Source organism: Acartia tonsa, chromosome 12, assembly GCF_053477335.1.
Source record: "Acartia tonsa isolate MP-2025a chromosome 12, ASM5347733v1, whole genome shotgun sequence".
Taxonomy (NCBI): Eukaryota; Metazoa; Arthropoda; class Copepoda; order Calanoida; family Acartiidae; genus Acartia; species Acartia tonsa.
This window is the reverse complement of record NC_137271.1, coordinates 16286449-16312637: the sequence shown is the minus strand read 5'-3', so window position 1 is coordinate 16312637 and position 26189 is coordinate 16286449. Positions and strand designations below refer to the sequence as shown.

The window sequence follows — 26189 nt, the reverse complement described above, 5'->3', positions numbered from 1 at the left end:
CTGCTGGGGGCTCTAACCCTGCGGGGCCAATTACCTAACCCTGTGAGGCAATCACCTAACCTAAAATAACCTATAAAAAAGTCATTTTAATAATACGACGAAACGCCCCTTAATGGGCGATGTTACGAAAGGGACTATACCCGAATTTTGAAATAAATTGCCAGATTTTTTTTACTGTATTGTACTTTATTATTCTTATTTTTCAGTGGCAAGTCAGTTGAAAAGAAACATTGAAAAGAAAATTTATATCAATATACTATTCATCTGGAGTTTATAAAGAAAATTATAACAAAATGTCATGATGTCTTTTATTATAGAATATAGATACAAACCTTATTATATGTGTTAAAATACTAAAAATTGCACTTGATGCACATAACTTATTAAAAATTTCTCCTTATTGTTCATTTTAAAACTTAATATTCAAGTTAGTTTTTAATGATTTAAATTGTGTTCACCCTTTAATTATTTAGAGCTTATTATATTAATCAAAAGTTTAAACATTTCGTAATATTAATATATCGCCAAACATTTAATTGTAAATTTTATTTTAAATCATTGTAAATATTGCATAAAATCCACAAATAATCCTACAAATTGTGTTCACTATTTCATAAATAAAATTTTTCAGATTTTCAAAATGTGATTGCTAAGGGTGTAACCTATATAAAGAATCCAATATGGTTCAGTCCACTACAGGAAAGCGCATAAGTTCTTATTTGTATCTTATTTTAATAAGGGCTCGGCAGCCGTGCATCAGCCGCCTGTAAGCCTCTTTGAAATCAACCTTTTACAATTTTAAAAATTTGAAGTCTAAACTTAACACAAATATGGCAATCCCTCTTTTCAAAAACTTCCAAAGCCTACAAACTGGTTTTCATCTGAGGCTTAGTCGCGGCCAGCTTATACCAATAACGTAATAAATTCGGGAAAAAAATCACGAAATCTATACGTGTTTTTCAGCTGTTGGTTATACCTTATACCTGAGTCGCGGCTGCTGAGCCCTGATTTTAACATATTTCCATTGGTTTTAGCGGTTCATAGTTTTTTTTTGCCTAAATGTAAAAGAATTCGCAATTTCCTAAATTTTGAAGAAGGAATAAGATGATTTAGTTTAAGCATGTCTTCAATAAAACTGGGATAGAGCCTAGAACTTTTATTTTTTTAAAAGGAGTTAATTAAAACTATACTTTCAAAACTGGAGGAGATAGGTATTAATTTAATAAAAATAATTGTTGCGCCTGTTTCATAGTAAGTGGCAATGATCCTGGCAAATTTATAGAAAGAATAAATTTCAAAGATATTGAGAGAGGAGAAATTCTTGGCAAGGGATCTTTTGGCACAGTTTTCAGGTTGGTTTCATAAACAGCTCTCCGCGGATAGTAAAATTATAAATGGTAAGATTAATTACCTTAAGTCCAGGGTCAACAAAACTAGCATTAATGTTACTGTTTTCATTTTATTATTCGTGATAAATTGTCTAAATTAAATACGTTACAAGAATTTTTAGCATGGCTCAGAACTGGTTCTAATCCAGCGGATATTTATCGGTTTCGAAGCCATACTTCATTCAAATCTCTAAATTTCTATGCATCCTCAATGATGATAAACAAAAGTAATCCTTCTATTGATTGTTATTGGTTGAAAAATTTGAATACTAATAGTTTGGAACCTACCAATCAAAATAAAAAATTAACCAAAGTTTTGAAGCTCACGATTCGCGAATAATAAATCGTTTTTCTCGTATTCATTCGAATCCGGTGGATAGGAACCGGTTCTCATCCATACGAAAAAACTATGTCTAGCATCCTATTAAAAACCGCTTTCTACGAATATAAAAATGTACAATCATAAGATTAAAACAGGTTTTTAATCCTATAATTGTTGTACATTCTATATCCGTGGAAAGCGGTTTATAATACGATGAAAGAAATAACTATTATAAAACATTGGGTTAAAGTGCAATTTACTATGCAAAGTCCTTTGCCTACCTTATCATAATTTGACATAGTTTTATATTTAATTATCCTTGTTATAGAGCTACTTGGCACTCTCCGGAGGGCAGGAGAGATGTCGCTATCAAATATTTTGAAACTGAACATGAGAAAGCAGAATTTCAGGTAAATGAATATATCCCACTAGAGGTGTATCAACAGGGATCTTAAGGGATAAGACATAGAATGATGAATTGATGTAAAACTGCCTCATCTGCAGATCTATATTATTGGTGGAAAAGTTTGGACACTGCTCTATAGTTTGTATAAAGGGGGGGGGGGGAAATGTGGTGACTCGTGCCACGACATACCAGCAATTTTATTTTGGGTGCTACTCCCTTAGTTTTAGAGATAATTGGGTGAAATCTTTTGGGCTGGGTCACTAATTACCCCAACTAGAGGTATCTTTCAAAAAAAACGGCGGCGGGTCCGCCGCTCCCGCCGTTCGCCGCCATTTTCCGCCGCCGCCAAAAAAAAAATTTTTATTGCATTTCTCGCCGAATTAGGCAATTTGGAATCATTTGAGACCATGTTATTTTTTTCAAAAATTTTTCCCCTTATAACCAACCCTGCGGGGGGACTTAGTCATTTTTTTTCAAATTCTCGTTTATCAAGGTATATCTTAAATTCAGTGCCTCTCCTAAGCTTTTAAAGATATTGAGACAAAACCTTTTGAGGTAGATCAGTAAAAAATATTTGAATAAAAAATGGCGGCGGTACCGCCGCTCCCGCCGTCCACCGCCATTTTCCGCCGCCGCCAAAATTTTTTTTATTGTATTTCTCGCCGAATTAGGCAATTTGGAATCATTTGAGACCATATTATTTTTTTCAAAAATTTTTCCCCTTACAAGCCGTCCTGTGGGCGGCGGAAAATGGCGGTGGATGGCGGGGGTATCGCCGCCATTTTTTATTCAAATATTTTTTTGCTGATCTACCTCAAAAGATTTTGTTTCAATATCTTTAAAAGCTTAGGAGAGGCACTGAATTTAAGATATACCTTAAGAGTCCCCCTGCAGGGTTGGTTATAAGGGGAAAATTTTTTGAAAAAAATAACATGGTCTCAAATGATTCCAAATTGCCTAATTCGGCGAGAAATGCAATAAAAAAAATTTTGGCGGCGGCGGCGGAAAATGGCGGTGGACGGCGGGAGCGGCGCCATTTTTTAGAGATAGTTTTAGAGATAATTGGGTGAAATCTTTTGGGCTGGGTCACTAATTACCCCAACTAGAGGTATCTTTCAAAAAAAACGGCGGCGGGTCCGCCGCTCCCGCCGTCCACCGCCATTTTCCGCCGCCGCCGCCAAAATTTTTTTTATTGCATTTCTCGCCGAATTAGGCAATTTGGAATCATTTGAGACCATGTTATTTTTTTCAAAAAATTTTCCCCTTATAACCAACCCTGCAGGGGGACTCTTAAGGTATATCTTAAATTCAGTGCCTCTCCTAAGCTTTTAAAGATATTGAAACAAAATCTTTTGAGGTAGATCAGCAAAAAAATATTTGAATAAAAAATGGCGGCGATACCCCCGCCATCCACCGCCATTTTCCGCCGCCCACAGGACGGCTTGTAAGGGGAAAAATTTTTGAAAAAAATAATATGGTCTCAAATGATTCCAAATTGCCTAATTCGGCGAGAAATACAATAAAAAAAATTTTGGCGGCGGCGGAAAATGGCGGTGGACGGCGGGAGCGGCGGTACCGCCGCCATTTTTTATTCAAATATTTTTTACTGATCTACCTCAAAAGGTTTTGTCTCAATATCTTTAAAAGCTTAGGAGAGGCACTGAATTTAAGATATACCTTGATAAACGAGAATTTGAAAAAAAATGACTAAGTCCCCCCGCAGGGTTGGTTATAAGGGGAAAAATTTTTGAAAAAAATAACATGGTCTCAAATGATTCCAAATTGCCTAATTCGGCGAGAAATGCAATAAAAATTTTTTTTTTGGCGGCGGCGGAAAATGGCGGCGAACGGCGGGAGCGGCGGACCCGCCGCCGTTTTTTTTGAAAGATACCTCTAGTTGGGGTAATTAGTGACCCAGCCCAAAAGATTTCACCCAATTATCTCTAAAACTAAGGGAGTAGCACCCAAAATAAAATTGCTGGTATGTCGTGGCACGAGTCACCACATTTCCCCCCCCCCCCCTTAATCAAAACATGATAAAAATCTACAAGATAGCAAATGATATTTGTTGCCCTTTTTATGCCTTTTTTCATGGGCCTTATGAAAAAGGACGCTACATGGATATATGTTCGTACACCCCAAACTAAGCTAAACTAAATTAAACATTCCATTGTCCTCTTTCTTCTTGGTTTTTCTAGTCCCATCTTTCAGTAATCCATATTTTATAGGTTGAAAGAAAACAGCTGTCCCGTGTGAACCATCCGAATATAATCTCCATGTATGGAGTGTGTCTGGAACCATTTGTACTTCTGGTTATGGAGTATGCAGAGTGTGGCTCTTTATACAAGGTATGTTATCCTTATAATAAAGTAACAGGATGTCTGTCTGGAACCATTTGTACTTCTGGTCATGGAGTATGCAGAGTATGGCTCTTTATACAAGGTATATTATCCTTATAATAAAGTAACAGGATGTCTGTTCGGAACCATTTGTACTTCTGGTCATTGAGTATGCAGAGTGTGGCTCTTTATACAAGGTATGTTATCCTTATAATAAGATAACAGGATGTCTGTCTGGAAACATTTGTACTTCTGGTCATGGAGTATGCAGAGTGTGGCTCATTATACAAGGAGGTAGATTATCCTTATAATAAGATAACAGGATGTGTGTCTGGAACCATTTGTACTTCTGGTCATTGAGTATGCAGAGTGTGGCTCTTTATACAAGGTATGTTATCCATATAATAAAATAACAGGATGTGTGTCTGGAACCATTTGCCCTTCTGCTCATGGAGTATGCAGAGTGTGGCTCTTTATACAAGGTAATTTATTACTTTGTAGATAGGGAAAAACATTAAATATTTTGTATCAAGAGCAGTTAATTTTAGAATGTTTCTGGTATCGATTAATTCCAAAACTGTCAATTCTCTTTTTTCTTCAGTGATGCTTTCCCTGTGCATTATTTGATTTTGGCTATTCCAGATCACTTATTATAGGTTTTTAAGCCGCCTAGCATTGTGTTTAGCTGTTTGGCCGGTAGTAGCCATTAAAGTTTAGAGAATTTGGAGATAATCAGTACCAGGAACATTTTACCGTGAACTGCACGAGATCCATAATTTTAATAGGTCCACAAAGTAGCGCAGTAGTAGCTAGTTATTATCTCATCCTATAATATAAAGTAGTATGGAGATTTTTGTCTGAATCTCGAGATATCAGAAAATTTAGTGGTTAGCGAGATCCAATGCTTCACACACACACACATCCTGTTACTTTTACACATAAAGATTGATTGGATGCGACTTTTTCAGGTGTTACATCAGATGAAGCCTCCGCCAGCCTACAATGCCGGTCATGCGGTCAGCTGGGCGCTGCAATGTGCCCAGGGAGTCACATACCTTCATTCACTCAAACCTAAACCTTTAATTCACAGGTTAGTCACTTATATTTTATTTATTACCGGCAGGACCAGGATTCTGACAAATAATTTTGAGTGAAAATTTCCCCACTATCCCGGCCACCCCCCCCCCTCTTTTCTTACCCATTTCCCTTTAGTTAAAGCACAAAACAAGTTTTACACCAATATTATGTCACAAAAATAGAAAAAGGATGTACATTAAAAGAATTGGCATGGTACATGTTTAGAATATAATGAATGGTAACATTTAAATTTTGTTTTCACTAAAAGAGAACAATATTTAGATGTGTAAATTTTTTTAAAAAATTATTAAGATAGTACGTTATTAATGATGAACTTGATGAAATAGTTGTGTTTTTAAAAATTGGATATATTTTTAGGGACCTGAAACCGCCAAACCTACTGTTAGTAAACCAAGGGCTGACACTGAAAATTTGTGACTTCGGCACCGCATGTGACAAGAGCACAATTATGACAAATATGCGAGGCAGCGCAGCTTGGATGGCTCCAGAGGTAGGGTTTTCAGAATAAAAATGGTCATTTTTTTTCAAGTTTTTTCCATAAAGTTGTATATTAACCTTTTGTCAAATGCGCTTATTAAATCAAACCTAATTATGACCAAATGTATATTAGGGTGGGTCGATTTTCGACATTTTTTTCTGAGGCCAAAGCGGGGATCTGCAAATAATTTGTATGAGTATAATATACCTCTGGATGATTTAAAATTTATCCTAAGTCTTAAAACCGCTGACGACCAGACATTCAATTGTATAGCTATTTGTAAATGGGAGTCAAAAATTTATTGAATCAAAACTATGGCTTCATGGTGCTCCCAGGAAAGGCATTGAGGAGTAGAATCAGGAACTTTTGACCGTTTCAAAAAATCTCGTTCCTAGCCTGAGAAAATCTAAAAAACCTCTACAAATTGGACAATTCTCAATAAACCTTTAAAGATGTGGTTTTTTTAGTGATTTCTAAGGCTAGGAACGAGATATTTTGAAACGGACAAAAGTTCCTGATTCAGCTCCTCAAGGCCTTTCCAGGGAGCACCATGAAGCCATAATTCTGATTAAAAATTTTTTTTGAATGTCGTCTTTGCATATTAATAAGTAATCATATATATTTTTTAGTGGTCGCGTTCTAAAACTCAATTTTTAAAATTCTTTTTTGGTAAGAAATGTTTTAAAGGCTAATTTTATCTGTTGCATATCCCCTCTTTGTCTAATTCCGATATAAACCCGCCCTAATGTATATACAAGAAATGCTCATAATTAGGAATTGTTTGACTTAATGAAAACATTTGACACACAACTTTTACGGAAAATACGCGAAAAAAATAACCCCCTTTTAGGATATTTGGAAATCAGTAAAAAGAGGGGGGGAAAGCGAAAAAGTTGCTTAAAAGCAGTCGGACTGCAATAGATGTCATATTTTTTTGGGGGGGGAATGCCTTGGCCCAAAACAGGCGCAACTCGTTACCATGCACAGTTGGGACTTCTCAGACAAAGGTCGTGCATCACAGAGAGTTGGTTGTCTGTTGGATGTTACTTAACCTAATATCCTTGGGTGTTTGGACAGAGAAGGGTGCGTACCAGTCATCCTTAGTTCTCCTTGATTGCTGGACCAGGACCTGGACAGTACATCAAGTCGATAAGGTCCTGGACTGCAATCCCGCCCGTATGAGGTAATTGAAGATGTCATATTTATTTTACCTATGCGCTTTAATGATGAGAATTTGGACAAGAAAAATCAGCTGAGTAAAAATTCTTCCCCTTGAGCGTTGCGGACCAACGGAAGGACCGACATAGTTAATTATAGAATAGGATCGCGTGTTTATACCAGGGAGAGATGGGACTTTGCATTGTACCCAAAGTTTTATAACTGCATAATCCTAATCGTTGGCCAAAAACTTTGGTTACTTTTTTGCTGGGCTCAAAACTTTGTAACCAAACATTGTATCTATGTAATGGTTATTTTGTTTATCACACAGCGTCTTATCTCTTATCAAACCCGGTATATCTGGATAGATTTTTATTTAGGTTTTTGAGAGTAACAAATACACCGAGAAATGTGATGTTTTCAGTTGGGGGATAATACTCTGGGAAATGCTTACAAGGCAACACAGTTTATACCTAATACCCGTCGTCGGGAAGGTATTGGTTCGAATATTAGCTTAACAAACGTGTCATAACTTTAGTCGTTACAAATAGTGCCTAGTGCTGATATCAATGTCAGAAGCGTGAGAATTGCCCTTGCCTGGCCAAAAACAGCCATTTTCCCCTGATATTTGAAACAAGACCGAAAACGGTCATACATAAATAGATAATTAATCACACTAATATACTCTAATTATATATACTTTATAGTCACTCTAATAATAATAGCGCTCTTCCACTTTTCAAATGAAAGCGTTGATTCAGTCAGTGGGGGAAGCTGATTCTTAAGAAGATGCTAAGCATATAAAAAAATATTTAGTTTATTACAAAACTTTAAGGTTGTTACCTAATAAATGGTCATCACATAGTTAAAATATTTTTAACTTAAGAAGGCAAAACAAGCACAAGGTAGGTATAAACTAAATGTTTACACAAGGCGGCTGCCATTTGAAGAAATTGGCGGCAACGAGTTAAGAGTGATGTGGGCAATACACGAGAACAGACGGCCGCCTCCTATAGCCGGCTGTCCGCCGGTTTTGGACGAGCTTATGACTATGGCATGGCAGAAGGAGGCAGATTTAAGGTAGATTTTAAAAGAATTATTGGGTTGGTTATTTTCATTAATTATATATTTGTAAAGTAACTAGCAGTTGCGCCCCTAGGATTTTAGGTTCTGTATTAGAAAAAAGCATAAAACCATCCTAATCCTCAAATGTATAACTAGATATAACGCCGCATAACGGATATATTTTTGTAATCAGCTGATCTTAACATAGATTTAAAAGAAAAACCTTTACTTGCCCTTAGAGGCCTCTTGTGGCGTAGCCGGTAGTAAAGAAAATCTTAATATTTGTAGACCTACAATGCAGACAATTGTGGAAGAAATGTCGGCGATACAAATTTACTTTCCGGGAGCAGACGAACCCATCTTTGATTCACATAAAGATATTGACCAGGCATAAAATAATTTATAGAATAGATTTATAGGTGTTAGCAGCATAGCTGCCTTCTAACTAGTTTGTCCCAAACAGTATTTACTTTTTTGCGATGTAACGAGGAAATTGTAGATTCCCCAAGCTAAGAGCAGTGGCGTGCACAGGTTTTGCCAGGGTAATGCGCGATTTTCTATTTTTACTAGCGACTACGCCACTAGAGGCCTTTAGTGGGCCTTAAGGTGGATGAGGTAATGGTGAAGTCGACCACGCTCCCACTAAAAATTTTAGTTTTATAAAGAAAAAGTTTCGACATTCTTTAAGGGAAGTTTAGTAAGTGTCGCCGCCATTATTTTTTTCCAGGGGCGATTTTTCTCAGAAGGGTAATGGTCCCCTCCTCTAAAAAAAAAGGTAAAAACTTTCCCAAGACCTATGATAAGCTACATTGTAAAGGAGAACCTTATCGGTTCAGCGGATAGCGAGAGCCTTTGGTATAGACAGACAGACAATGATTCTGTTACTTTATTATAAGGATCTCTTATACTTGCTTATGTTTCTATTCTATTGTTAATTATTGTATGAAACAAGGACACAGTTGGTAGTGAGAGCATAGCTAGCTTCAATACAGCTGATGAAAGCAGTCAAGGTCAGGCACTGGGATAATGATATGATAATCGATATATTATTACTTGGATGTTGTACCAGATTTTCATGTACTCTGATAAAGTAAAACTTGTAGCGGGCTTCAATAAGATACCCCCCATCCACAACCTTTTATCTCATTTCCTTCCGAATGAAATAACCGATGAATGAGATTTTATATTAGCAAGCTATACCTATTGACGAAAAAAACTTTCTCATGTCGATATATCCACGTATATTCTATCTTCATTGATAAGCTAAATAAAGCCATCAAGGATGACAACATGAATAAGGAGCAAAGCACCAAAAACATGGTTTGACTCATGGACAAAGTGAGTTATGAAGCAGATGTTCAGTTGTCATAACAAAAAGAAAAAGGATGGGAGTGTACACAACAAATCTATTTTAAAATTGATAAGTCTTATGAAGCTTTTTCTGACTGACCGACGGACAAAGGATATTATAGACTGGAAGCTTATAAGTGGAATGTTTAATGGCAACTGGATAATGCTCTTTAAGTTACATTATCCTACTGTAGGTCCATTTATGATTTATTTTCGTACTTCGCTACTTAGGCATTTGTCATCCTTGTTTTTATCTTGTTTCCTTATCCCTGTTCGTGGATTAAGGTGGGTATTTTACACCCCCCGAGGACGAAATCCAGTTTAACCTGCCCGACATGCACCCCAACAGTCTTCTACACGCTCCAGGTTACTACAATTTAAGAAAAAACTATTCAGAGAGAGTGGGAGGGGACATTTGGCCGAAAATCATACCGCTCACTGATTCATTGGCTTAAAAGCTTTGGGTACTTTTGTTTGATTGATTGGTTTAAACTAGCTTTGCTTAAACTTTCTACCAATAATTTTCATCCATATCTTGGTAATCAAAATTTGGGAATTTACAAATTTTACAAATTTTTAAAATACCAATTTGCAACCAACAAATAAAAAATTCATTAAAAGTTCCCAAAGTTTTTGATCTACCGTTTCTTACACATTTTACGAATGTTTTACCTCACTTTACGGAGAATCGGCATTTATTACCCTTCCCCATTTAGTAAAGTTATACATTTTACTATTTGACTTTTTAAAGTGGGTAATTTTTTTCACGTATTTTCCGTAAAGTTGTGTGTTACTGTTTTAGTCAAATGTGCTTATTAAGTCGAACTATTCTTAAATAAGACCAACTGTAATATATAAATGGTCATAATTAAGAAATTTGACTTAATAACCGTTTTTGACCAAACGGTAACACACAATTTTACTTTTATAAAATGACCTCTTGTATTGTAATATGAAATTGTGTATTTGACTATCAGAAGCGCTGCTTAATCCTCGGGGAGGTAACTATGGAGGACATGATACTGTAGATGGCTTTCCAGGCATTTTGTTATTAATATAATGGTCATATAATTGTATTCATAGATTTGCCATGCTATTTTGTTTGCAAAATATCCTGTATAACCATTTTTTCCATTAAAAGTCAAAATCATATTTAATCTGAACTTTGCAAGATTTTTTGATTTAAAAAGAGCGTTTGATAGATATTATATTGTTACTCTTTTTAAAGTATAACGTTATAACAATTTTTAATTCTACAAAATAACAACTAATTAATTCTTAAAATTGCAAAAAAAAGTTAAACTTGTCATTTTGATTGCAATATTGGAAATCTCAAAACAAAGTAAAATGTTTCTAATTTGCCTATTTAATCGGCAGAGGACGCTAATTTCATTGTGAAAGGTATCTTGGACAAAATAGCTGATAATATTGCATGGTCGGAGCTTTAGGTCCCCTTGGCTGACAAGCCGCGGGCAATCGGACCCCTTAGCCATATAAACTAACCTTACCTGAACATTGTAATAAAAAAGTTGAAATTGTAAAAATCTCCCAACCACTTTTTGTAAAGTCCACGAACTTTATTTAATAACCTGAATGTTACGAAGGGCATAATTATCAACATGGAGGAGGACACCACTATCTACCTACTAGTCACAATCTAGGTAAATACACATTGATGAACATATTTGTCAACTTAATGTTAACAAAATTGTGTGATTTCTCCGAAAAAAACGCATCAAGATAGTATAAGATTTGGATGCGAGTTTTCTTGTTTTATTAAAATAGTTAAAACTTTCCTTGGGTCTATATGAAGCTTCGCTGTAAACGAAAGTCTATCGGTTAAGCATTTAATAAGATCTTTCACAAAGACAGACATTTTGTACAAGGATTTTAAATGCATGAAATAACGTTATTGGTCAGCTTTTATTAGATAAGTGTTTTTTTTGTGTTTTAACAAGGCAACAAGGAAAATGCCACTTACTTTCTCAACTTTCTTTGTTACATTATTGTTTTAAAATACCTTTTTTTAATACATACATAAATTAATCTGTAAACTTAGGACCTATGCATTGGGATATGCCAACCCTGTATTCTCAAGACCATATGCTGGTGGCTGAACCTTATCCAGGGATTAAGGATAAACATTCTAATAAAAGATTCAATCACAATAACAACCCCCCCCCCCCTTTTTATATTTAAAATCTTATTTCTAGCACCTTAAAGTCCCTATTCTTACTGGATTCTAACCCTATAGGTATTTTTGTGACTAGTTAGTAATGATGTCCTACTAGCAAACTAAAAACTAAAGAAACTAAGTCTTGTTAAATTGCTTCTTAAAATCAACAAGCAGAGCAGACAAAGGTTTCAATTTGATTTTAAAATCAAATCAAATCTGAATGTTAATCCTTATCTTTGATTAACAGGTCTTCCCTCAGATCTAGTCATTGAAGGTAAGGACGTAGTTACTATTTAAATTGGGGTGAGGGGGGGGGGGTTCTAAACTTTTTATTTTGCTGTAATTTGTATTACAAATTATCCAGTTATTTTGTAAGCATTATTATATGTCTTTCTTGGAAATAATCTTTTTTTTGTAAAGTTTTTTGAACTTGTCTAGGTATGATTTTTCATTATGACTCAGAACCGGTTCTAATCCATTGGGAATGATTTGAAGCCAAACTGGAAAGTAATTTTGTTCCTTTCCAAAATGGCTAAAGACAAATCTAACTTGTCATATTTTTAATTCCAGTCCACCACTTCTCCCCCCCCCCCCCCCCCCCCGTCTAAAAAAATAGCAACAACACGTCCTTGACTACAGGTTCGTCCCATCCTCCACAACAGCTGGGTGGTCAGTACCTGGACCTCAACACCTCCCTGTCCAACCTCAGGCTTTCAGAAGACCCCGCCAGGTTTAATATATTTACCCGCGCCAGCAAATGCAATTTCATTACAAATGATAATTAAAATCCTTTAAATTTGAATTTCTCTCTTAAAAGTAAAAGTTTAATTTAAAATCACCCATGATACGAGAACAGAATTCCTCCCATCCTTAAAAAATATTAAATTGAAAGTTTGTGTGGGGGGGGGGATTTATTTATGCCTAACCCTTGCGGGAGGCTATACACCTGTACCCAATATAATGTAAACATAACTTGACCTAACCTGAATAAACAAACAAATGAAAAACTATCCCTGTCTTACTTATTATCGAATTCAATAATAATGGTGGGGTTTCTGTGCTCGACAAGACAATTTGAGGAAAATTACCCACTCTCTTTTTTGCTTTTTAGTAAATATACTAAAATTGTAGACAATTTGATCCAATATTTGAGACGGGAGGTGGACACAGTGATGCTGGATCCCAGGAAAATTAAATATGCAAATCTTGAATTAATTTCCGGCAAGAAGGGGCAGATAAGATTATACATACATAGAATTCAAAATATTTTGTACTATATAAAACACAATACCAAGTATTAACCTTTTTAGTAGAAGTTTGCATTTTTAGTAGTGTAGCTACATCATAATTAAAAATGTCCGTCCGTAATATGTTAAATGGGAGAAACATGATTTTCTCGGCTCCTATTTAAGATATATGACCGTAACGTTTTGTCATCATTACATTAATTATGGAGCATATCAAGTATAAAACATCAGGTTGCGTTTAAATGATTTTTGTGTCTTTAGATGAAAGAACAAGTTGGTTTTTACAGTGTCTGTGGGGAATTGCATAAAGATTAAATGGATGTTGTCATCCTTGTTGTGAAATATATATATGAGCTTTTTTGTCTTTAATTTGTTGTTTATATCTATTTGATAGATTTTAAATATATTTTCTTTGAACCCAGGCTTCTAGAAGGTCTTTCTATGGTGGCTGCGGATATAGCAGACAATATTTCAGGGATAATCTTATTTTTAAAGTGTATAAAGTGTATAAAAATTTCTTTTTCTTTATTCGATCCCCCCCCCCCCCCTCCTTTATTTTCTATTTGTAAGGTAGGGTATTTGGGGTCTAGTGCTCGACAGGCGCTTTGTATGAGAGCACCAAGAATTGTGTACCGTCCTACGGCACCTCTACCATTATTAAAGATTATCCTATCCTATAGAGATATAGACAACTACACAACACGTGGTACTCGGGTGAGTGGTGCCCCTGGCTCTAAACCAATCAGCTGCACAAACAACAAGCAAAATTCTCCCCTGCAGAAACATTCACCAGGCACTCCAACCCCCCAGCAAGGTGGCTCCAGTCCAGGTAAGAGCTATCCAGTTACTTTTAAATCCTATAGCCCTATTATATAACATAGTTTCCAAGGTTTTTTTGGTTTGATGCTAAAGATCTCAGAAAATGCCTGTCTTGTTGTGGCTTTAGGTTTTTTTTCTGACCTAGCTCCCCCGCCTTCCCCTAGAGGCTAGGGGCGAAGCATCTGGCATAATATCAAGTAGAAAGTTTTTGTCTAATCTGGGAAAATTCTTGTCTTGAACATGATGTACTTATACGATTTACAGGAGCATTATATGAATGGGGTTTAGGCTATTTTTCTTACCTTAGTTTCCCCACCCTCCCCTAGAGGCCAGATTATATTTTTATGAAATGTTATTGCACCGCTATTGAGTAAATAATAACAATCAATAATCTTTTAAGGTGGTAGAAGTTTTCTGCAGCCGTCGGCGGCTGGGTCAAATGCTTCAGAGGCCAGCAGGTCACCTCAAAGGTAAGAGGACTCTGCAGGGAGGACGGGGACATTAGCTGTATCCCTAAAGTTTTATTATTCCGTTTGCTTTTTGTTGGCATACCAACTTTGAGGATTTTTATTGAATTTTGATTTGTTGGTTTATTAAGTTGAGCGTCTAAACGTTTCAACCACTAATTGTTACGTAAAGAAGGGTAATTTTGTGCATCATCATTGGGGATGTACAACAATTTATCGGCCATTGTCTTATCCCTCTAGATCCTTTGGATTCTTCCATAGAGAATGTTTATGTAATTGATTTCTTATTTTAAAATAAAGAAAACCTGGTAACGATAATTTTCAAAGCAATAGCTTAACAAAAAAGTCATGGTAGAAGGAAACATTGGACTCTTAATTACACTAGTACTTTAGTTCCCAAAATTTATTAACACATTTTCTCTTTTTAACTTAAAAACTTTGGGTACTTTTTATTAAACATTTATAGCAGTGCACAACCATTATGCAGAAGGTGTGATTTGTTTATTATCATTGTGGTTGTATATCAACTTATCGTTCTTGTCCTATTACTTAATCTAATTTTCCTTGTTTCACAATTTTTATTTTTGTAAGGTCGCCACAAGCAAGAAGATACCCTCACTATGCACAAAGATCTTTTCAGGTATCAATATTTCTCAAAACTTCTTATTTTTAATAGAAAGTCCTTCTGTCTATTTAAAACCTGCTGATTTTTTACTTTTTTGACATTTCTTTGTATGATAAAATTATCCTATTCATCGGATTTTTGGAATATTAGTTTTTGGGACAATAATGTACAATATTATAAGTGAAGCATCTCTATAATCAAATTCTAAAATTGAAAGCATGTTCTTTCATTTACGCAATTTTGCATCAAATTTATATACAATGTTGTTTAGACTTACAATTAATGTTCTGCTTATTAAATTCTAACACTCTACAAAAGTGTTTTTTCGTCCTTACCACTGAATTTTGGAGCTTGGATTTTATGTATATTGTCATCCTTGTTTATCCAAGGTTTATGAGTTAAGCTTCTTTAGATCCTCAATGTCATTATTAATTTTCAGTAGTAAAGCTACTCTTTAAGACTTTTCACTTTGTCTGTCCATTAGTTCTTAACGCTATGGGGGAAATGAGGTTTACTCAGCTGCTATCAAAGCAAGACTTCTGCTTTTATTGTCAACATTGCAATTATTATGGTGCATATTTCAGTATATTACATATCTTTACTACTTAGGTCCAAACACTAAGAAACTATGGCAACACACATATCTTGCTGTGTGTTTGCTTCGATTTTTAAAATATTTGCTTTATTCACTTTGCCCGTTTGTCAATTCATGCTTGTTCGCCATTTATGGATGTTGTCATCCTTGTTGTTGTTAGACTTTAATTTTATTACAATTTTTTATTTTAGAACCCAATAGGATCAGTGTACCATGATCCCGCCGGGGAGGATTCTAACTGGCTATGGGAAAGGAATGTCCATTAATATTTTATGTTTTAATAGTGTTACGCAATAGAGTTAATCTAGAGACACGCTCTCTTAATCAGCTAATAGTATAACAGTGGAAGAACAATAGAGTCATGTTATTGGTTAAGTTGCGTCCAGATATTGGCACACAAGGGCCATTTGTGTGTTTGTCTGCTAGAATTTCTTTTTTTTAAGTTTGATGGATTATGAAGCCAATCATCTAGATTTACAGTATACGTTACAAAAAATGACCGGTCTATACTATGGTCTATCTCCCACTCTAATAAAATTGTAACCCGATTTTTTGTCTGTGTGATCTTTATATACAAGTATAATGGTGTTTGTTGTGGTCATTTAGATCAAAGAACATTTAAAGACATTAAAGCCGAAGAATCACATAATAAAATTGATTTTAGCACAGGGTTTGTTCAAAGTTTTATCTTCAGCATAAAATTCTGCGTCCATAGACACCTTACCCAGCTTCCTAGCTCTCATACAATTCATTTGAGGCCAAAAAGTATGTATCGAATTCGAGAACTCAAAATCTATGATTTTTCGCCTTAAGTAAAATTCACTTAAAATATAGAATCAGTGGAATTTTGACATTTTGAATATCTTCTTATAGCCTGCTGAAAGTTGGAAAATGTTCTTTGATCTAATTGACCGACACAAACACCATCATACATGCATATAAAGATCACAGAAAAAAATAGGGTTACAATTTCATTAAAGGGGTGGATAGACCATTTTAAAGACCGGTCATTTTTTGTAACGTATACTGTACTATGTCTGTCTATTTGTTATTCAAAACTTGTATTATTCCAATCAAAATAAATCGCTGAAAAGACAAACAGTTTACTCTCTTTAGTTTTGAATGAATCCAAATCTGAAGAAAACATTTCAAGGAAAAGATATGAGGTATTTTTTGAGTGAAGGGAAAGCATTCGTAATTAGGTAATAAACTTAAATCCTAAAATAAAATCCTCCAAAAAAACACTTAAAAAATACCTAAATAAAATAAATGGACTATTCCACGAAGGGATGGAGGGGAAGGTGAGAATTCTGATAAAAGGCAGCAATACCCAGAAGAAGATAAGAGTTTTGCAGGTTAGTTGTATAAGTAAAATAAATGAACCATTCCAAGGTATGGAGGGGAAGGTGAGAATACATGTAAAAGGTAGCAACATCCAAAAGAATTTACTCTCGAGCACTCAAACCCTCTCCCTTATTTTTGAATAATTTGAAAATGAGGTGGATATTTGTCATATGCCTTACCACTGTGCCCAGGTACCCAATATAGCCGGTCCTAACCTAGATGATAGTAATAAACAAACAAACAAAATTACCCTCCTCCCCCTTAACTCAAAATTTTTTTTTCAAATTTAGGAGGAAAATTTCTTTGCTCGACTAAGCACATGACTCCATGAGGGTTACTGCCTTAAAATTAATAGACAAATATAAAATGAACTTACGCATAGAAACTTACTATTAATTGAAAGTTAATATTTAACATGTACTTCTTTTAGGAAGAAATCAGAGGCACTATGAACCCCTTATGGGCGGAGCGGGTGGAGGAAACTACACCCCTCAGTATCAATATGGGTACGGGGGACTTCCGCCTGGGGAGGGGTATTATTTCCCCAACGCCACCCCAATTTACTCTCGTCCTGCACCTCGTAATAATATAGGTTAGAATGTGTTATTTAAATCCTAGTAAATTACCATGGTAAAGATAAGAAATGTATTTATATTATAGACGTTATAAATGGACAAAGTGAATTACAGAGCAGATGTTCAGTAATCATAAAATAGAATAGAATTTTAATAAACCACAAAACCTTTCTGATTTTGATAAATGGGTTTTATATTTCCCTTTTTTTTAGCTTGACTGACAGACCAAGTCAATTATATAATAAATTCATATTGGTTAAGGGAATTTACACAAAAAACGAATATCTTGAATTGCAGCAACATTTGATTTACCCAATAGCATTACGGACGGACGTACAGAAAAATTGAATTAGGTATAAAGTAGCTTCACCTGTTAACAATTTTTTAGCCTCAAAAGAAAAATAACCCATTGTCGTGTAACCTAAGGAGCCCTAGGACTGGGTGATTATTTACCCCGCCACCAAGTTGTGCATCACTCACCCTACTCTTCACAACCAACCAGCCAACCCGCTTCTGCAGGCATTGTTCTTGTTTGAGTGCAGCTACTCTATGATTGTGTCCCTCCATGGACGTTCAAGGGTGAGGGTAAAGGGATGTTTACCCACTTAAACTTTAAAACCCCCTTGTTTTACCCCATTCAAAAGTTGTTAAAAGTAATCAGATTACCATCCCTCAAAATTAAAAGATAGAATGTCCCTGTGGCCGCCCACAAAAAAAATCTCTACTGCTGAGTTTGGTCTGGAAATATGATCTTTAAGTAGTTGATATTTAATTTATTAAAAGGGGGGGGGGGGGCGAAAGTGACACTTTTTGTAACCAAGACTAAAAGTCAACAAAGGAACTCAACTAAAAAAAGAGTTACAGGTCTGAGATTTTGCATGGCAGTTGCTTTGTAGGGGTACAATATGGAACTGTGAAGAAACGGCGGCGCAACCGCCGAAAACCGCCGTTTTCCGCCGAATTTTTTTTGCCTTTTCTCGGCGGTTGCGCCGCCGTTTTTTCACAGTTCCATATTGTACCCCTATAAAGCAACTGCCATGCAAAATGTCAGACCTGTAACTCTTTTTTTAGTTGAGTTTCTTTGACTTTTAGTTTTGGTTTCAAAAAGTGTCACATTCGCCCCTCCCCCCCCCTTAAAAAATAATAATCCTATTATATAAAGTAGTATCTAAGCGTTTTTTTGTCTGAAGCATACGTTCTCAATAACTACTGAACTGATTGGGATCTCAATTTTAGGTGGGCTTTATATAGGTCCCGTGCTAGGGGCACATCCGCTGTATCTTAAATTCTGTCTGGCATACTAATCTCTGATTTAATGTAATAACAAAAAGAAATAGTAAAAAGTTTTAAATATTTAACTTTGTTTTAATACTTGTTAATAGCAAACAAAGACTATGATATCCTAGTGCCACCAAGCGCGCCGCACATCAGTCCTGGCTCCCAGAAAAGTGGTGGTGGTGGGGGAAGGGTGGAGTGGACCACACACCGCCCCTACTCAACAGATCTGGGGGGTGGAAGGTTGGTTTCTGTTCAGGAGGGGTGTGAGGGAAGTGAACATTCGTCTGCACAATTAAATAAAACTAAAGGAAATAAAAACACTCTAAGTTAGCTCAATTAGATTTTTTGTATAATTATATTGATCTATGATGGCTCTAATTTTTAGGGTAGCTTTTAATGGTTTTGCTGCATGGTTTAGGCTATTCTTTGTGTATCTTAACCTTTATTACCTAGGTACCATTCTAAAAAGTGTTTTATATTTTGAACTTGTAAAGGGCATCGAAGATCTAGCTCGTATGGAAGCGAAGAAATATATAAACATCACGCAAATAGATATCAGGAATTTACACAATTAAAGGATTAAAGATTCTCCAATGATGGTAAACAAAATTACTTCTTGTGTAAAATTATTAGTTAAAAAGTGTGGATACTTTAAGTAAGAATCCACTAATCAATATTTAATAAAAGTACCAAAAGTTTTACAGTCTACAAATGAGAGAGCGTGTTTATGAAACTTTGAGTACCAGTATGATTTAGAGTCCATTGTACCCCCCCCCCCTCCCCGCCCAAGGATCGTGCTCAAATGCTGAAAATAATGTGTAAATTTTATTAAAGGATGAGTTAAGAACAGGGGCCAGCTGTTCTAACCTGAGTGGAGCACATTCTGATGAATTTTATTACAGGGGTAGGGCTGACAGCCAGCTGGATCAGGCGTGTGACATGCTAGCTCCAGGTATAGATATAACAGGGGCAGGGCTGATAGCCAGCTAGATCAGGCGTGTGACATGCTAGCTCCAGGTATAGATATAACAGGGGCAGGGCTGATAGCCAGCTGGATCAGGGGTGTGACATGCTAGCTCCAGGTATAGAAGATATTACAGGGGTAGTGCTGACAGCCAGCTGGATCAGGCGTGTGACATGTTAGCTCCAGGTATAGAAGATATTACAGGGGTAGTGCTGACAGCCAGCTGGATCAGGCGTGTGACATGCTAGCTCCAGGTATAGAAGATATTACAGGGGTAGGGCTGACAGCCAGCTGGATCAGGCGTGTGACATGTTAGCTCCAGGTATAGAAGATATTACAGGGGTAGTGCTGACAGCCAGCTGGATCAGGCGTGTGACATGTTAGCTCCAGGTATAGAAGATATTACAGGGGTAGTGCTGACAGCCAGCTGGATCAGGCGTGTGACATGCTAGCTCCAGGTATAGAAGATATTACAGGGGTAGGGCTGACAGCCAGCTGGATCAGGCGTGTGACATGTTAGCTCCAGGTATAGAAGATATTACAGGGGTAGTGCTGACAGCCAGCTGGATCAGGCGTGTGACATGTTAGCTCCAGGTATAGAAGATATTACAGGGGTAGTGCTGACAGCCAGCTGAATCAGGCGTGTGACATGCTAGCTCCAGGTATAGAAGATATTACAGGGGTAGGGCTGACAGCCAGCTGGATCAGGCGTGTGACATGTTAGCTCCAGGTATAGAAGATATTACAGGGGTAGTGCTGACAGCCAGCTGGATCAGGCGTGTGACATGCTAGCTCCAGGTATAGAAGTTTTACAGGGTTAGGGCTGATTGTCAGCTGGATCAGGCTTGTGACTTGCTAGATCCAGGTATACAGACCTACACAATGTTGCTTTTTGCTGTTTTTAATATTTAGATATGAATAATGTAAATGCTATCGTTTTTTATGCAAAACATAGTTAGAAAGTTATATGCATCTGTAACCAACTGCAATAACTAATTGAATTCTGAAAGAAAAGTCTTTCCTAATTTCAGATTATTTTGAGGGACTATCCTTGTAAATTCTTGAAATGTTTTTCTAGAATTAACACAATTATACCTACTTATTTTTGAGTTAAGTACATTATTGCATCTGGGTAAACAACAAAAAGTTTTAATGGTTCAAAATGGATCTAATACCCTTACACAACATCTATTGATTTTTAACCAATTATAGAGTTCAAGCTTTATACTACAAGTAAATTTAATTTTGTTTAGAATTGCGGCCTGTCCCGCCCCAACCAAATTGTCCACAATCAATGAATATCTTTGAAAATCATAGAAGGTAATCATGTTTGTGTTTTGATTAGCGTAGCTACCAAATGACTATTGAATGTGGGTTTTGTAATACATATATTTATTTGTTATTTATGTCTTTAAATATCTTCTTTTGAAAACTTCCCATATCAAGGAATAATTTTAACACAGAAAATGTCCAAACAAAAAAATCTTGTAAATTTAGATGTCTAGAAAATGTTTAAGGTTTAAAATTTCTAATTTTGAATATTTGAATAAAAATCATAATACTAGTTTTGAAAGCTCCGTGGGGTCAAAGGATAACAAAACTAGTTTTTAATCTTAAAACTTTTCATTCATTTTGATATCCGCGTAAGGCTGTCTATAATACCGTACGATGTGATTAATAACTATTGATATATTAGATTGGCAGCAGAATATTTCCATGTGAAACTTGAAGCTGATGAATTGCGAAGATGTAAAGAGGAACTGATGCAACAACTTGCCTATGCTGAAACTGAAACTATTACTCCAGGTTAGTCAAGCTTTTCTTTCAGGGATCTAAAGGGATAAGACAATGGGTGATAAATTGATGCACGTCTACAATGTGTATGCACAAAATTATCCCTTCTGTAGATTACATAGTAGATGAAACGTTTGGACACTAAACAACTTGAGCACCGCCACCCCTCCCACTATTATTTTGAAAAAAATGAGAATAGAGGGGGAAGGGGCTCACAATGATTTCGAAGGTGCTTTGACTTTTGTGTCAGAACCTAAATTGGGACATAGTGCATTTTGTCGAAGTCAAATTGTTGGCTAAGATAGATATTGTTAACAGACAGACACAAAGACTTCTAGGCACTTTGCTGGAATAAATTTTGTACCTGCTGTTTATACAGTGTGTTCTTCAAATCTGCTTCCTGTTCTTTCCAGCCTCTGGTCTTCCAGTATCCCGGGTTACCACTGTGGTTGTCCGGGCATTTGTTTCTGCAAGTATCAAGGTCGTGGAAGTAGGGGGCAGGTTGATGTTGGTTTGCTGAAAGAATTAAATATTAATATGTTTAATAAATCAGTTGAAACCTAAAACTTTATCCTAGCTACCAGCCTTAGTTTTCCCATCCCGTATTTTATATACTTTAAGGGTTAAGGTACAGTAAAAGAGAAATGGCAGCTCTACCTGTATATTGGATAGTGCCAGCCTAGATTTCTCTTAAGAGCCGGCAGACATTATAGATAGACGGTCTGAAAAAAGTTTTGTTTTTGAATGATTGGAAAAAAGAAAGAACAGACCGATTATTTATAATATCTGCCGCAGTAGACTGAAAGCAACCTTCTGTTCTGGCTCGACCTAAAAATGGACAGCCGTTAGATTGGACTGCACACATTTCATTGCCATAGGTTTGGTAACTTTATTTCACTTTTCAATAAAATCTAAAATGCAGCGGATTTTGAGAAAATTAGATTTGAAAATTTCAAGTTAAATTTTCATCCCCTAGGAGTTATCGCATAATCATGACAAGAAAAGCAAAGATTTTTTATTTAAAATTTTGAACAACTTTGCTTTTATAAAGTCTTTCATAAAACCTCTCTATATATGATTTATTTAAGGCTGAATTTCCGTGACCTTAGCAAAGCAACTGATAAAAATGGCCATTAATTAACTCCCTTCAGGAGTGGTTTTATGAAGAACTTTATTAAAGCAAAGTTGTTCAAAATTTTAAATAAATAATCTTTGCTTTTCTTGTCATGATTATACGATAACTCCTAGGGGATAAAAATTAAACTTGAAATTTTCAAATCTAATTTTCTCAAAAACCGCTGCATTTTAGATTTTATTGAAAAGTGAATTGAAGTTACCTAACCTAGGGTAATGAAATGCACTATGTCCCAATTTAGGTTCTGACACAAAAGTCAAAGCACCTTCGAAATCATTGTGGGCTGTAGGGTAACAAAACTGTAGGTAGGTTTAGTAGCGCAATTCCAGGATTAGAAAAATAAATTACCCACCTCTTTTCTTAAAACCCATTTAAAAAATGAGGGGATGATCTGAGGCAGTTTTCAATATTTTTCTTACATTTTCAACTAAAGGTTTTCTTTGACCACATAATTTGGCTTCAAGTGTTTTTATTTTATTTTCACAGTAAATGTATATTTAGAACGACTAGAGGAATACAACAATCTGAAGTATCAAAAAGAAGCCCTTCTCTCCATGAGAGAAGAACTGGCTGAGGAACTTGAGCTTATGAACGCTGCTGGCTTTCAGGAAAGTTCTCATCATGGATCTAAAGGGATAGAACAATGGAAAATAAATTCATGTATGTACATCCCCAATGATGATTAACAAAATTACCTTATCTGTAGTTTAAAATTATTTTTTGAAATCTACACAATTCTAGATTGGGAAAAAAGCAAAATTAAGTAAAAGTACTAGGTAAAGTTTTTGAGCCAGCAAGTCATTTTATTTAAAGTTAATTTAAAAGAGATTGCAACAAATCAGCCAAAGAAACATGATAACTGAATTGAAATTAGGAACAAAAATTCTATGTTAATTGGCGTTAAATTTTACAAATAAAGAGTAGCTCCCATGAGACAGTCATAGTGTACTTGAACGTGGAGCTTGATGGCCCTAGTGGCTATACCTAAGTGTCTAGTCCTACTCCATGACTCCATTAGTACATAAGTCCAAACGCTAAGAAACAATAGTTACACACATACAAAGAGTCTATAATTATGAGAACATAAACAAAAAGGATTTTGAGGATTCTGATGACAATGACTCTGTGGAGAATGATGACAATGATACATCAGAAACTATTGGTGCTAACAATACTGAAATAGGTAAGGATTCTAAATGTATTATAAACAAGAAAAAATTAGGGCACCCTTAGTTTCGTATTAAATGTATAAGTATAGATGCATAATCCAGACAACTACCTGGCCCAAATGTCAGAGACCCTTTTGGTCTGCGAGCAGATTGCTTTTTGTTCATATGTAGGAACTCGACTGTGTTTATATTTCCGACGCTATTTACTGATTACAAAGACACTATACAAAATCGGAACTGTGTCCCCGCTCTGTAAGCAGATTTACATATAGCGCATGGCCCTTCTCTTCTTTTACTTTATAAGTGTACCTTATACCTAATGAATTTTCTTTCTTTAATTTTCCTTTTTAATCAATAATACCAAAATAGGATAAATATCTATTTTCATTTAGATATAAAAGCTAAAGAAGTTAATCAATCTAGTCAAAAGAACAATGGAACACAAAATACATCAAATGAAGGTATAAATATGAATTGTTTAAATATGCATTTAAATTAAAAAAATTATTCCAATGAAAAATTAAAAACTTGTTAAAAATTTTAAATTGTCACTTTTAAAAAAAGGACCTAAATATTCGGAAACCGTTTGGAATATCATATGATTTATTTTACGAGATATTAATGGGTTTCATTCGTTCTTTGTCCTAATTTATGTTATAAATAAATAAAAACACCCAACACATATTACTTAAAGTAATTATCTGCAAAAATATTACTGTTATATTTTTGGTGGATTTTAAAAGTTTCACTTAGAAGATTTTTTCTTTTACATTTTAGGGATTGTAAACACATCTGGATCAAATGGAAGTTCCGAGGGCTGGGAGTTAGTTCAGCCTGATAAATAATTAAATAATGTTAGAGGTTTCCCCTCAAATTGCTGACCGCAAATTTTTTTTTGTAAAAACATATTTTTTATGCTTATTTTAGATTAGGTTAGGTTAAGTTAAGTTAAGATCAGACGAGCCTCGCAGGGATAGAACCCCAAAGGGAAATTACCCTAAAGGAATAGGGTACCGAAAGAACTAGAAATATTCTTTATTAAATTAAAAATAGGGAGGACTATTTTTTTTAATGGTCAAGAAAAGGGTTTATGTAAAAGCATTATAAAGTTTGTTATAGCAAGTGCCCCACATCTATACATATTGAAATTTTTAATGTTATGGGTCAGATTCTTATTGCAATTACAGTTTGATATAAAAACAAGGATGACAGCATTCATAAGTAGCAAAGCTCAAAAATTATTAATGGTTATCAGGAATATATTTACTATATATTTGATGAAATCCAATATATTTGATTAAATAGGGAAATGACGAAAATTTTAAAATCACGCAACCTTTAAATCACGAAAAATTAAAAATCTAGGAATCGATCTAGCACCACAATTTATAAACAATGAAACTTGATGGAAATATGTAGAATATGATCCTATTATTATTCAATCCCTGATGATTTCAGCCCTCTATCTTGAAAAGGTATTGAGAAAATCACGAAAACTTGAAAATCTAGGAATCGATCTAGCACCCCAAACAACAGACAGATGGACAAAACAATGTATAGATTACATGGGCATATGTCTTAGGAATCTACACTAAAAAAATCAGCTGTCTATCTTAAATAGGAGCCGAGAAAAGCACGTTTCCCCACAAAACGTTTAAGACGGACAGACAGACGGACATTTCAAATCATAGAGTAGCTTCGCTACTAATAAGGCTGAAATTTATTTCCATAAAGAGGAAGGAAATTTATGATGCCCTGAAGTTGGAAGAAATCCGAAGTTATTTTTAAATGTATTAAAAATGTATTTTAATCATTATGTATTATTGTAAAGAACAATTTGTAAAATAAGATAGACAAAGAGTTAAGCCAAAGTTAACAAAGGGTTAAAACAATGAAAAAATTATAAAAGATTATTAATATATAATATTGTAAGTAATAAAAATCGCTTCAAATAAGTGCCTGAATTTTTTATTTACTATTGTAATAGTTATTTATCGCATCGTATTTTAGACAGCTTTCAGCTGATATTAAAAGGAAAAATTATAACTCGGGAATTATAAAACTGGTACCCATTTTAAGGTTTTTATTTTATTATTCGTGGAAAATTGTCTGTAATTCGATGCACTACATGATTTTTTAGTATGATTGAGAACTGGTTCTAATCCAGCGGATATTAATCGGTTTCCAAACCATACTGGAAAACTTTATTTTGATAATATTATTTTCAAGAAAGCAATATAATTATGTAGCAATATTTTTATCAAGTATTTTTGAACAATGCCTACATAAAAGAAAGAAAAATCGTCGTAAGAAATAAAGGGGGGGGGCGAAAGTGACACTTTTTGAAACCAAAACTAAAAGTCAAAGGAACTCAACTAAAAAAAGAGTTACAGGTCT

The 26189-nt window shown here is 35.2% G+C and overlaps 1 protein-coding gene across 1 annotated transcript; it reads left to right on the top strand.

The window, feature by feature from the left end:
- Window positions 1-218: 218 nt before the first annotated feature.
- On the top strand, window positions 219-24917 carry LOC145334735 (uncharacterized). The gene is made up of 34 exons (XM_080180328.1): window positions 219-699; window positions 1253-1352; window positions 2039-2120; window positions 4345-4464; window positions 5424-5545; window positions 5911-6043; window positions 7570-7646; window positions 8123-8269; window positions 8543-8642; window positions 9207-9264; window positions 9890-9970; window positions 10582-10644; window positions 11209-11265; window positions 11664-11733; window positions 12029-12054; window positions 12420-12510; window positions 12912-12967; window positions 13451-13502; window positions 13708-13856; window positions 14247-14316; window positions 14905-14953; window positions 15725-15787; window positions 16822-16888; window positions 17308-17469; window positions 17879-17971; window positions 18859-19039; window positions 19226-19291; window positions 19567-19682; window positions 20948-21014; window positions 21391-21500; window positions 23125-23233; window positions 23721-23806; window positions 24185-24253; window positions 24570-24917. Exons 1-34 carry the CDS (start codon window positions 681-683, stop codon window positions 24635-24637), a joined length of 2979 nt encoding a protein of 992 aa, XP_080036454.1. The 5' UTR covers window positions 219-680; the 3' UTR covers window positions 24638-24917.
- The last annotated feature ends 1272 nt before the right edge of the window (window positions 24918-26189 follow it).